Source organism: Arachis stenosperma, chromosome 7, assembly GCF_014773155.1.
Source record: "Arachis stenosperma cultivar V10309 chromosome 7, arast.V10309.gnm1.PFL2, whole genome shotgun sequence".
Classification (NCBI taxonomy): domain Eukaryota; kingdom Viridiplantae; phylum Streptophyta; class Magnoliopsida; order Fabales; family Fabaceae; genus Arachis; species Arachis stenosperma.
This window is the reverse complement of record NC_080383.1, coordinates 65,247,408-65,262,096: the sequence shown is the minus strand read 5'-3', so window position 1 is coordinate 65,262,096 and position 14,689 is coordinate 65,247,408. Positions and strand designations below refer to the sequence as shown.

General features: G+C 34.9%; 1 protein-coding gene across 1 annotated transcript; it reads left to right on the top strand.

Moving 5' to 3' along the window:
- Window positions 1-885: 885 nt before the first annotated feature.
- Window positions 886-2,382, top strand: LOC130941666 (3-ketoacyl-CoA synthase 4-like). The gene has a single exon (XM_057870226.1). The coding sequence runs from the start codon at window positions 886-888 to the stop codon at window positions 2,212-2,214; it is 1,329 nt and encodes a 442-aa protein (XP_057726209.1). The 3' UTR covers window positions 2,215-2,382.
- Window positions 2,383-14,689: the final 12,307 nt, after the last annotated feature.

Genomic DNA, 14,689 nt, shown 5'->3' with positions numbered 1-14,689 from the left:
TCATATAAAATTTAAAAAAATATAATAATAAAAATAATATTATAAAAATTAATAAAAATAAAAACTAAGTTATATTTTTATTAAAATTTGTGTTTTTTATAATAAAATATAAAATATATTAATTTAATATTTTAAAATTTAATGTCTACGTCTATATTTTATATATTAAATATAATTTCACATCTTAATATTTTAACTCAGTGTCCTATATATACTAATAAACAAATTAAATTATAGATTTCTTAAAATATAGTATAATAATAAGAAAAAGAGTTTAATGAATATGTCTTTTGAAGATATATGATAAAGTTATTATTAATGATTCTTTTAAAAAAATTATTTTGATAAATATAAAATAAATATGAATTTTATATGTATTTTATTAATAATTTAATTATATATTTTTATTAAGACACATGTTAATCAAAATTATCTTTCTAATGAAGGTATCATTTTCCTCGTTGAGAACGAAATTAAATAATAATAATAATAATAATAATAATAATAATAATAATAATTGTGGACTAACAATAAAGCATCTAAAAATAGTTACTAAACTAATTTTTTTTTTTTGGTGACAGTTACTAAACTAATTGTTATATCGATCTAACTTCTAAGCATTAAATATTACTGATTTTACTAAATGTGAAGCCGTGGCAGCCTCCGCTTGATTTGCATTGCTGCTTCAACCTCCCTTCCTACTTCTCTCTGGCCAATTGGCCATATATATACATGTACCGTCCCAAACTATATATATTGGGTAGTTGTTGCAGTTGCAGCCACCCAACCACTTTTAACTTCCTTGCATCTTTGCTCCCATATATATATTATTGTCTTCCACCATTAATATTCCATCTTTATATTAACTTAATTGATTGCATCATGATGAGTGACGACGCAGATTTCACGATCTCCCTCCTCCACCACAATCTCATCATCGTCCTCGCCGTCCTCATCATCGGCGCCACTCTCTACATCATCACCCGCCCCAGGTCCATCTACCTCCTCGATTCGTCCTGCTTCCGCCCACCGGACTACCTCCGCGTCGACTACAACTGCTTCATGGAACATTCCAGACTCACGGGGGAATTTGACGACTGTGCGCTTGAATTCCAGCGCAAAATCTTGCAGCGCTCTGGTCTTGGGGAAGAAACCTACTTCCCCGAAGCTATGCATGCCATCCCTCCAAACCCCTCCATGGCCGCCGCAAGACAAGAAGCCCAACAGGTCATGTTTGGCGCGCTCGACAATCTCTTTGCCAACACCGGCATCAAGCCGAAACAAATTGGAATCCTCATCGTGAATTGCAGCTTGTTCAACCCTACACCTTCTCTTTCCGCCATGATCGTCAACAAGTACAAGCTCAGGGAGAACACAAGGACCTACAATATTTCCGGGATGGGTTGCAGTGCAGGAGTGATAGCCATCGATATCGCCAAAGACTTGCTTCAAGTTCATAGAAACACCTACGCCGTGGTGGTGAGCACAGAGAACATCACGCAGAATTGGTACTTGGGGAACAAGAAATCAATGCTCATCCCTAATTGCTTGTTCCGGATGGGCGCTTCTGCGGTGCTTCTCTCCAACAAAAGCTCCGATAGGCGGCGTTCAAAGTACAAGCTTCTTCATGTAGTGAGAACGCACAAAGGTTCAGATGACAAGGCCTACAAATGCGTGTTTCAGGAAGAGGACGATGAAGGCAAAACAGGGGTTACGCTTTCCAAAGATCTGATGATCATTGCTGGTGAGGCTCTCAAGACTAACATAACCACGCTGGGTCCATTGGTGCTTCCCATTAGTGAGCAGCTTCTGTTTTTCGTTACGCTGGTTGCGAAGAAGATGTTGAATACGAAGGTGAAGCCTTACATCCCGGATTTCAAGCTGGCTTTCAGCCATTTCTGTATCCATGCGGGGGGGAGGGCGGTGATCGACGAGCTGGAGAAGAATCTGCAGCTGAGGGCGGAGCACGTGGAAGCTTCTAGAATGACGCTGCATAGGTTCGGGAACACATCATCGAGTTCGATATGGTACGAGTTGGCGTACACGGAGGCGAAGGGGAGAGTGAGGAAGGGACACAGAGTGTGGCAGATAGCTTTCGGGAGTGGGTTCAAGTGTAACAGTGCTGTTTGGGTTGCTTTGAAAAATGTTAAGCCTTCTCCCAAGAATCCATGGGAAGATTGCATTCATAGCTACCCTGTTCAGCTTCTCACTTAATTATATTTCTTCCTTTTCTTTCTACTTTCTTCTTGTATGTATCAGTTAATTAGAACCACCTCTCTTTATTAATTAAACTATTGGGTCAGCAATATAACGTATGCTTCATCCTTGTAAATTAATAGTTTGCTTCATATATATTAATGTCATGTGATGTACGTGACGATATCTCGCTATAATTCCTGTGCGTAACAATGATAACAGGGAGCTACTCAAATGAGAGGTTAAAAATATTTTTTGTGAAGACATTTTGTACAAAGGTGTGATTTATTTATTTGGTTATATTTTAAATAAAAATTTTATTTTTATAAAATTTTAAAATTTAATTCTATAATTCATTATCCAAAAATAAAAAAAAAATTTACATAAAAATAATTATAAAATTTTTATTGAAGTATCACATAATAATATACTATTATTGTACGTATAAATGTTTCAATTCGGTATTATGTATGTGCATGCAGAAAAATAAAAAGCTGCCACTACAAAAAAATATTCATTTAGTAACACTTTTTTTAAGTTATATTTAAAAGATAAGCTACACTTTGTCCTATTTTATTTTTTTATAATAGAATAAAAAACACAGTTATGACATTACTTAAAAAATATTTTTTTAAATTTTTAAAAATATCACTTATAAAACGTAATTTTATTTTAATATTAATGGATACACTTTTTTTACAAAAGACAACACTTTTTAAGAGTAATCTAATGTTTATATTTTGATTGTGCTTTACAAACGTCTTCTAATATCAAATGCGCCCAAACTTAGTGAAATTATTTTCACGTTCACACGAATACTCATATCCGCACGCCTTCTCTTTTATTGTAGGGTTTTCTTTCGTATTCATGCATCATCACTTACCATCGTCACCTTCGTCTCACTTTATATCCTCTCTTTCGATTCCGAAATAGTACCATACACTTCTCACTCTCCAGCACTGTCGGGAGCATCGCACAACATAGCATGCACCCCCTCCATTCGAGCTGTCATCTTCTCAATTAGCATCCTCGTTGTCTTCTTAGTTAGTATCACTGTTGTCTTTTCACTTTCCAGCTGCCACTACAAGAAAATCAGGATTTTTCTATGATGTTCAAGCATGGTAAAAAGTTGAAAAAAGCACAGCGATAATTTTTCGCCACACTTTTTGAGCTATCGGCACGCTTTTAAAAGGATCACATCTACTAGGGTGCCGGTTGTTCTATCGCCACGCTTTTTTTGTCGTCAAGCTTTTATCTATTGCCACGCTTTTAAGCGTGACCATATGTATAACTCTATAGCCACGTTTTTGAAGCGTGTCAATAGCCGAAGATACGACTACACTTTTAAAGCGTGGCAATAGCCGAAGATACGGCTACGCTTTTAAAGTGTGGCAATAACCGGAGATACGACTATGCTTTTAAAGCATAACTATATCATTTTTAAATTTTAAAAAAATAGTTAAGATATGGCTATACTTTTAAAGCGCAATTATATTGTTTTTAAATTTAAAAAAAATAACCGAAGATACGGCTACATTTTTAAAGCGTGGTTATATCGTTTTTAAATTAAAAAATATCCTGATATATCCTTATCAAATTAAGTTATACATATTCCTCTAAACAAAGTTTATACACATGCTTCCTTCTTATTAAGTACCAACTCCAATTAACTTAAGCTGTCAAAATATTACATTAAGATCACATCATTCCATGCAAATTGCAAAACAAAGAACTACAATATAAATCATTAATGCGTGCTTGCCCATCCATTCCATAATCATAGTCAAGCGACTATATCCACATACATCAACCTGTCAAGTAAAGAAATAAGAGAGATTACCTTCTTATGCTTTTTCATGGAAACTGAATCATAGATTCTAAATCTAAAACAAAGGGAACATAAATCACATCCAGAATATGAAAAACTTGAATTAATCATTAATGCATTAGTTTCCTAATCGAAACAGTTCCAGCTGGATAGCATCTACAACAGGCACTACAAAATTTTTATTTGTTTATGGTAGTTTTTTAATGGGAGTTACTAAAAACCTTCACAATATATTTTATTTATAACAAATTATAAAACTCTCCCTAAATAATTAACAAAAACTTCCATTATTGTAATATTTTTAATCCAATTAATTATAAAACAATCCAACTCAAACAAATATTCACTCAGCCCATTCAAAAAAAAAAAAAAAACATAATAGGGCTTCGAGAGAGGGCTTCGAGGGAGAGGACAATGGAGAATGAGATATTTAAAACCCTAGAATTTCAATGTCATGTCTTTGCCGTTGTTGCCGTTATTGTCTCCTTCGTTGAGGTAATGCTTAGATCTTCTGCTTCTGCATCGTCTTCTACGGGTTCTTCTGCTAGTTCTGTTTTTGCTCCAGTGGCTTGAAGCACTCCGAGCGAGGTTTCGGCGCGGACGCGGTGGCACTGGCTGAGGAGATCTGGAAGGCGAGTGAGCAGGAGTCTCTGGAAGCTTCAATTGAAGCTGCGTTCGAAACTATCAGATCTCGTGGAACTGATTCTCATGTCGTTCCAAGTCATTGCTATGAGAATTTCTTCCTAATTTCTTCTTGTTTAGTTTGGAACTTAAATTTTCTCACTCACTTCTATTCAGATAATCTTCGTGTTTGTGAGAGAGGTGAATTAAATTTGAGTTCTCTATTAACTCCAATTTGTGCCTAGTTCATCATCATACGGATACTTTCTCACTTGGTTCTATCATTTTAATGATTCCAGATTATAAAGCCAGCAATGTCCTTTTTATGGAAATTCAGAAGATCGATAGTAGTTACTATCCTGAGGCATATATGTATATCTCTCTAATAATTCTTCTTCAAATGAACTTACTGATTACAAAATAGTTTGCTACATGGATGGCCTTGCAGACTCTTCATAAGCTATTTATCATCAATGCTGGATCTGGCTTCAAAATGCTATGGAAAGCCGCTAAGACATTCCTAGATGTTTGCACAGTAGCAAAAGTTCAAGTATGAATCATTATTATATTCCATTATATTATTCTTTTTTTAGATATTTTGAACTAATAATATTTTGGTTTGTAATATTATCTTGCTTTTGGTTGAACTGATTTTGGTTTGATTTATAGTAAGAATTTGTCTCCTATTTTCCTAAAGATAACATATTTGTATTATAACAAATTTTAACTGTTATCATATTTCATCTACTTATGTGAAAGATTAATCCTTGATTGGAAAAAACAAATCACTCCCCTAATCCCCTTATTTTTGTTGTTTCTGCAAGAAAGAAGACGGTCCTGCAGCAAAACCTTACATAAAATGAGCAGCATCAATGTACTTTTCTTGATACTGGTGTTCCCTGTGTTATGTGCATGCAAGCAGATCCTAATTCTATTGTAGGTAATTAACTAATTATTAAGTATCCTTAATTTGCAACTATCTTCACTAATCTTACTTTATTGTTATACATGTTAATTCCTAGATTGACACATGCAATGGTTTTTACTACGATCAGTTCATACCAAACTCTAATGCTAAGCCAAAGATTTAGACCGAGGGCTATAACGGATGGTTAGTTACTCGAACTAAGTTAGTGTGATTCTTGATAAAAGAGTGCAGATAAAGACCGAAAAAAAGGGTCTAATGTGACTTTGAATTCATTGATTTGCAATGGCAGGTTTCTTTATTATGGTGCAGATAAAGACCGAAAAAAGGGTTTAATGTGACTTTGAATTCTTCGATTTGCAATGGCAGGTTTCTTTATTATGGTGGAGCTGTACCTTATAGACTTGTGGAAGATCTTGTATTTGCTGTAGCAAGATTTTATTAACTTGGTGGAACTTTTATGAACTACTATATGGTATTGAAACCTATGATATCTTTTAAGTTTGTAATTATATGTATATGAGAAAGGAATTTAGAAATCTGCAAACACTATCATGTTAAGTAAGCATGTTAACAACCTTTGCTTTTTTTTCCCCTACTTCTGGTACAGATTTGGCTTGGAAGAAATAAGAATCAAACATCATTAGCTCAAAGTTTTATGGACAAGGTGAAGGTTTATGACCTTGAAAAAGTTTTGGAGCCTTTGTTTTATTGTTGGAAGCAAAAGTGTCAGTCTCAAGAATCATTTGGCGACTTCACTGCTCGCATTTTGAAATTGTGCTCTTTTTTGTTTGCATCTTTGCACCTTTTTTTTTGTTTCTTTTGTTTTAATCTTTAAATGATTATTATAGGGTTTGGCCAAAGTGACACCATTTTCTTTGTCTAGGAGTTTGAGAAGCTTAAAGAATATGCCGAGAAATGGGGAGGTCCAGTAGTGGCACCAATAAGATACAACCTTATGTGATTTTGCGAATAGTGGACAGGTGATTGACTGTTACTCTGTTGTAACGGTGGTAACCCTAGGGCTTGATGAAATTCATATTTGGATACATCATCTTTTATTGTATGCTTTGCCTTCCTGAACACACTAAGTTTTTGTATCAAATTTGGGTTGTAAACAACTCTTTTCTTGTTCACATTTGTCTTTTCTAGGTGAGAGAGTTTGTTCAATCTTTATCTTCATTCAAACTCATTAAATAGTGGAAATTTCAATTTAAATATATAAATTTGATTTATCTAAGTTGTTCATTTTCTACCAATTTGATTGATGTAATTTGTTTAATTTTTTGTTCATTCTATACTAATTACTAATTTCTTTAAAGTTAAATAATCTTTAGTTTAATTGATATAATTTTTTCAATCAATAATAGTAGTTTATAGCTTTTAAATATGTTTAGTTTTAATTTTAAATTGTTTGCAACCGGTTAGTTTGATGCAATTTTTTTTAAAATTCATTTTTTGTGGGGGTTTTAAATTGTCACAAAAATTTCAAAAAACTGCCAAAAATTCAACTCAAAACCCCACAAAGCAGACGAAAAACTGCCACTAAATTATGTTATGGGGGTTCTGCAAAATCCTCATAAATAAGCTTGTGGCACCTCAAATTTTGGAGGTTTGAAAAACTCCCACTAACCTTTTGGTGGGGGTTTCAAACCCCCATAAACCAGAAAAAAAATCGCCACAAATCAACTTGAATCTTGTAGAGTTGTAGTGAGAAAAAATACAAGGAAATAAATCAAACACCATTACTAGTAAAAAGCTAAAAATTCATGAATGCTTGGTTGGTAACAAGCTCCATGATGAATTCATATTTGAGATGAATTTTGGATTGAATTGAGTGGATTTCATCATATAAACCCACATTTATTCATCTAAATAGCATGCTTTTGTGTTTTCTCTCTAAATTATGTCCAATTTTGAAAACATGCTATTTTGTGCTTATTTTAATCAATTTTATTCCACTTTTATTTCATTCGATGCCTTGATGGCTTTGATGAGTGATTTCAGGTGTAATAGGTTAGAATGGCTTGATAAGAGTGGTAATTCTTGGGTAGTTAATTGGCTCTTGTTTTTATTAACGCTAGCTTTCTGCTAAGAAATTAGTAAGTTAGCTAGGACTTATGGATTAAGGTCAATTATGCTTGCTTGACTTACTCCTTGATGCTAAGGGTTGACGAAGCGAGATTGACTCACCATAGCTGCCATAGTTGTGGTTATGACGATGATAGGATTCCTTAATTCTCATTCCTAAGTCAAAGCTCTTTTTTTGCATTTATAGCATTTTCACTAGTTTTGACCTTATTTCCCTTTTAATTGCATTAATTCCCTTTTTGATCATTTGTTAGTTTTTTTATCCCTTAGTTCTTTTTAATCTTTCGTTCCTATATACTTTAAAATCCCCATTTTCCCCACAACCAAGAGTGTGACATCTTAATTGCATTGTTCGAGGGAGACGACCCGAGGTTTAATTACTCTCGGTTATTTTTATTTGAAATTAAACTTTGATGGTGGGAGTTGGTTGCCGGTTTGGTCTATACATGCAACGGAAGTTATTTTAAGTGGAACAAAAATCCAAAATGGTGCAATTCTCAATGCATCAAGTTTTTGGCGCTGTTTCCAGAGAAGTGCAATGTCATATTTTTGGTTGTTGTGAATATGTTAATATTGTAAATAGCTTTCTTTTTGGTTATTTGGTTGCTTTTGTTAATATTTAGGTTTTTGTTTTTCTTGTTTATTGATGTCTTTTGCTTTTGTTTTCCACTTTCTCTATGAGCTATCACCCTTGTTGCTTGGAGTTTGGTTGTGATTATATTATAGGGTATAATGACTTCAACTTGGAATTGCATCATGGAGTGGGAGAATCAATTGAGGGAGAAACCGTATGCGTATGAGCAACACTCATGGCAACCACCTCCTCCATGTTACAACAACCCAAACCCTCCCCAATGTGCATACCAAACCCGAAGGTATGAACGGTACCCCCTACACAACCCTTAACCACCAAACCTTCAAACACCATACCATCCACCTCCATGGAATCAAAATGTTTATATACCTTGCCACCAACCATATGAACCATCACCTCCTTACACAAACACCTCAATACACTCACCCACATAACACCCTTCCCAACTATACAACCTTTTTCCCAACCATTGAACCTTCTTTTTCATCTAACTGTGAAGTTCTCCAACCTTTGCCCCAAGAACAACAAGACTTTCAAGCATTCTTCCAAGAGTAAGAAAGGTTTCGAAAGAAGCAAGGGGAATTCATGGCTACTATAGCCGAATCGGTGAACCGCTTAGCCTTACTACACTCAAGCAATATAGACATTCTCCTCGAAGAATGTGGAGGATCAACTCAAGAGTGTAGTGATGAGCGGATAAATTATACGCTTTTTGGCATTGTTTTTAGGTAGTTTTTAGTAGGATCTAGCTACTTTTAGGGATATTTTCATTAGTTTTTATGCTAAATTCACATTTTTGGACTTTACTATGAGTTTGTGTATTTTTCTATGATTTCAGGTATTTTCTGGCTGAAATTGAGGGACCTGAGCAAAACTCTGATAGAAGGCTGACAAAGGATTGTTGATGCTGTTGGATTCTGACCTTTCTGCACTCGAAATGGATCTTCTGGAGCTACAGAACTCCAACTAGCACGCTCTCAACAGAGTTGGAAAGTAAACATCCAGAGCTTTCCAACAATATATAATAGTCCATACTTTATTCGAGATTAGACGACGCGAATTGGCGCTCAACGCCAGTTCCATGTTGCATTCTGGAGTCAAACGCCAGAAACACGTCACGAACCAGAGTTGAACGCCAAAAACACGTTACAACTTGGCGTTCAACTCCAAGAGAAGCCTCTACATGTGTAAAGCTCAAGCTCAGCCCAAGCACACACCAAGTGGGCCCCGGAAGTGGATTTCTGCATTAATTACTTACTTCTGTAAACCCTCGTAGCTAGTCTAGTATAAATAGAACTTTTTACTATTGTACTGGTGTCTTTTTAACCACATATTTGGACGCCTAATCCTGAGACTAGGTCCTTTTCCCTATTTTTGAATTCATATTACATTTTGGGGGCTGGCCATTCGGCCATGCCTGGACCACCATCACTTATGTATTTTCAACGGTGGAGTTTCTACACACCATAGATTAAGGGTGTGGAGCTCTGCTGTACCTTGAGTTTTAATGCAATTACTACTATTTTCTATTCAATTCAGTTTATTCCTGTTCTAAGATATCCGTTGCACTTCAACATGATGAATGTGATGATCTGTGACACTCATCATCATTCTCAGCTATGAACATGTGACTGACAACCACTTCCATTCTACCTTAGAAAGAGCGAGTATCTCTTGGATTCCTTAATCAGAATCTTCGTGGTATAAGCTAGAATTGATGGCGGCATTCATGAGAATCCAGAAAGTCTAAACCTTGTCTATGGTATTCTGAGTAGGATTCAGGGATTGAATGACTGTGACGAGCTTCAAACTCACGATTGTTGGGCGTGATGACAAACACAAAAGAATCAATGGATTCTATTCCGGCATGATCGAGAACCAACAGATGATTAGCCGTGCTGTGACAAGAGCATTTGGACCTTTTTCACTGAGAGGATGGGATGTAGCCATTGACAACGGTAATGCCCTACATACAACTTGCCATGAAAAGGAGTAAGAAGGATTGAAGGAAGGCAGTATGAAAGCAGAGATACAACAGGGACAAAGCATCTCCATACACTTATCTGAAATTCTCACCAATGATTTACATAAGTATTTCTATTTTTATTTTCTGTTTATTTATTATTATTATTCGAAAACTCCATAACCATTTGAGTGCCATTGTTAGAGATCACAATTTCGTGCACCAAGTTTTTGGCGTCGTTGTTGGGGATTGTTCGAGTTTGGACAACTGACGGTTCATCTTGTTGCTCAGATTAGGTAATTTTCTTTTTGTTTTATTTTCAAAATTTTTTTTTTCAAAAAAAAAAAATTTTCTCACCTATTTTTGAAACTTTTTCAAAATTCTTAAGAATGGATTCTAGAGTTTCATGAAGCATGTTGAAGCCTGACTGGCTGTAAAGTTGATGAGCGGATAATTTATACGCTTTTTGGCATTATTTTTAGGTAGTTTTTAATAGGATATAGTTACCTTTAGGGATGTTTTCATTAGTTTTTATGCTAAATTCATATTTCTAGACTTTACTATGAGTTTGTGTGTTTTTCTGAGATTTCAGGTAATTTCTGGCTGAAATTGAGGGACCTGAGCAAAACTCTAATAGAAGGCTAACAAAGGACTGCTGATGCTGTTGGATTTTGACCTCCCTGCACTCGAAATAGATTTTCTGGAGATATAGAACATCAAATGATGCTCTCTCAACGGCGTTGGAAAGTAGACATCCAGAGTTTTCCAGCAACATATAATAGTCCATACTTTATTCATGATTAGACGACGTAAACTGGCACTCAACGCCAGTTTCATGCTGCATTCTGGAGTCAAACGCCAGAAACAAGTCACGAACCAGAGTTGAACGCCAAAAACACGTTACAACTTGGCGTTCAACTCCAAAAGAAGCCTCTGCACATGTAAAGCTCAAGCTCAGCCCAAGCACACACCAAGTGGAGCCCGGAAGTGGATTTTTGCATCAATTACTTACTTCTGTAAACACTAGTAGCTAGTCTAGTATAAAAAGGACATTTTATTATTGTATTAGACATGCTGGATCCTGGATTGTATTTTTTCTTGTGATCACGTTTGGGGGGCTGGCCATTCGGCCATGCCTGAACCTTCATCACTTATGTTTTTTCAACGGTGGAGTTTCTACACACCATAGATTAAGGGTGTGGAGCTCTGCTGTACCTCGAGTTTTAATGCAATTACTACTATCTTTTATTCAAATTCAATATTTTTTCTGTTCTAAGATACTACTCGTACGTCAACCTGATGGATGTGATGATCCGTGACACTCATCATCATCCGTCCCTATGAACGCGTGCCTGACAACCACTTCCGTTCTACAAGCGAAAGCTAGAGTGTGTATCTCTTGGATTCCAGATGCACGACGCATGGTTGCCCTCGCCTGACAACCGGGCCTTCCATTCCGTGAGATCAGAGTCTTCGTGGTATAAGCTAGAATTGATGGCAGTATTCATGAGAATCTGGAAAGTCTAAACCTTGCCTGTGGTATTCCGAGTAGGATTCCGGGATTGAATGACTGTGACGAACTTCAAACTCGCGATTGTTGGGCGTGATGACAAAAGCAAAAGAATCAAGGGATTTTATTCTGACATGATCGAGAACTGACAGATGATTAGCCGTGCCGTGACAGAGCATTTGGACCTTTTTCACTGAGAGGATGGGATGTAGCCATTGACAACGGTGATGCCCTACATACAGCTTGCCATGGAAAGGAGAAAGAAGGATTGGATGAAGGCAGTAGAAAGCAGAGATTCAGAAGGAGCACAACATCTTCATACGCCTATCTGAAATTCCCATCGATGATTTACATAAGTATTTCTATCTTTATTTTCTGTTTATTTATTATTATTATTCGAAAACTCCATAACCATTTATTATCCGCCTGACTGAGATTTACAAGATGACCATAGCTTGCTTCATACCAATAATCTCCGTAGGATCGACCCTTACTCACGTAAGGTTTATTACTTGGACGACCCAGTGCACTTGCTGGTTAGTTGTGCGAGGTTGTGAAGAAAGTGCTGCGTTATAAATGCGCATACCAAGTTGAATGCCATTATTAGAGATCACAATTTTGCCCACCAAGTTTTTAGCGCCGTTGCTGGGGATTGTTCGAGTTTGGACAACTGACGGTTCATCTTGTTGCTCAGATTAGGTAATTTTCTTTTTGTTTTATTTTCAAAAATTTTTCGAAAATCTTTCAAAAAATTTTACTTCTGTTTTCGAAAAAATTATTCTAAATTTTTTAGAATGAATTCTAGTGTTTCATGAAGCATGTTGTAGCCTGGTTGGCTGTAAAGCCATGTCTAAATTCTTTTGAACTGAGGCTTCCTCTTCATATGCTTGAACTATGTATGCTAAAGCTTGGCTGGCTATTAAGCCATGTCCATTTTCTGGACCAGAGCTTTAGACTAACATTGAAAGATTCTTGGAATTCTTATTAAAAATTTTGAATTTCTTGTTTTCTTTTTCCTATATATTTTTCGAAAAAATAAAAGAAAATACAAAAAATATAAAATCGAAAAAATTCAAAAATGTTGTGTTTCTTGTTTGAGTCTTGAGTCAATTTTTAAAGTTTGGTATCAATTGCATATTCATATTGTTCTTGCATTTTTCAAAAATTCATACATTCATAGTGTTCTTCATGATCTTCAAGTTGTTCTTGGTAAGTCTACTTGTTTGATCTTGATAATTTCTTGTTTTGTGTTCTTTGTTGTTTTTCATATGCATTTTTGCATTCATAGTGTCTAAGCATTGCAAATTTCTAAGTTTGGCATCTTACATGTTTTCTTTGCATCAAAATTTTTTTCAAAAATATGTTCTTGATGCTCATCATGATCTTCAAAGTGTTCTTGGTGTTCATATTGACATTCATAGTGTTCTTGCATGCATAATTGGTTTTGATCCAAAATCTTCATGTATTGGGTCATAATTGTGTTTTTCTCTCTCATCATTAAAAATTCAAAAATAAAAAATATATTTTCCTCAATTCTCTCAAAATTTTGAAAATTTGAGTTGACTTAGTCAAAATTTTAAAAATTAGTTATTTCTTGTAAGTCAAGTCAAATTTTCAATTTTAAAAATCTTATCTTTTCAAAACCTTTTCAAAAATCAAATCTTTTTCATTTTTCTTACTATTTTTTCGAAAATTTTTAATTTGAATTTTAAAATCTTTTTCTTATCTTTAATTCATAATTTTCGAAAACTTTATTAACAATTAATGTGATTGATTTAAAAATTTGAAGTTTGTTACTTTCTTGTTAAGAAAGGTTCAATCTTTAAATTCTAGAATCATATATTTTAGTTTCTTGTTAGTCAAGTAATTAATTTTAATTTTAAAAAAAATTTAAATCTTTTCCAACCATATCTTTTTAATCATATCTTTTTCAAAATTTTATCTTTTTCAAAAAAAAATTGATTTCAAAATATCTTCTTATCTTCTTATCTTTTCAAATTTGATTTTCAAATCTTTTTCAACTAACTAATTGACTTTTTGTTCGTTTCTTATCTTTTTCAAAACCACCTAACTACTTTTCCCTCTCTAATTTTCGAAAATTTCTCCTTCCTTTTTAAAATTCTTTTAATTAACTAATTGTTTTAAATTTTAATTTTAATTTTATTCCCCCTTTAATTTTCGAAAATCATTAACTCCTTTTCAAAAATTATTTTCGAAAACTTCTCTCTCTCATCTTATTCTATTTATTTATTCATTTACTAACACTTCTCTTCATCCCAAATCTCAGCTCCTATCCTCACCCTTGTGTTTGGATTATTCATTCTTCTTCATTCTTATTCCCTTTCTTCTTCTACTAACATAAAGGAATCTCTATACTGTGACATAGATGATTTCTCTTCTTTTTCTGTTCTCTTCTTTCTCTTCTGAGCAGGAACAAGGAAAAAGGCATTCTTGTTGAAGCTGATCCTGAACCTGAAAGGACTCTGAAGAGGAAACTAAGAGAAGCTGAATTACAACAATTCAGAGACAACCTTACTGAAATTTTCAAACAAGAAAAGGATATGGCAGCCAAACCCAACAACAATAATGCAAGGAGGATGCTTGGTGATTATACTATACCTACTTCCAAGTTTGATGGAAGAAGCATCTCAATTCTTGCCATTGGAGCAAACAATTTTGAGCTGAAACCTCAACTAGTTGCTCTAATGCAACAAAACTGCAAGTTTCATGGACTTCCATCCGAAGATCCCTACCAGTTTTTAACTGAGTTCTTGCAGATCTGTGAGACTGTTAAGACTAATGGAGTAGAACCTGAAGTCTACAGGCTCATGCTTTTCCCTTTTGCTGTAAGAGACAAAGCTAGTACATGGTTGGACTCACAACCAAAAAATAGCCTAGACTCTTGGGATAAGCTGGTCACGGCCTTCTTGGTTAAATTCTTTCCTCCTCAAAAGCTGAGC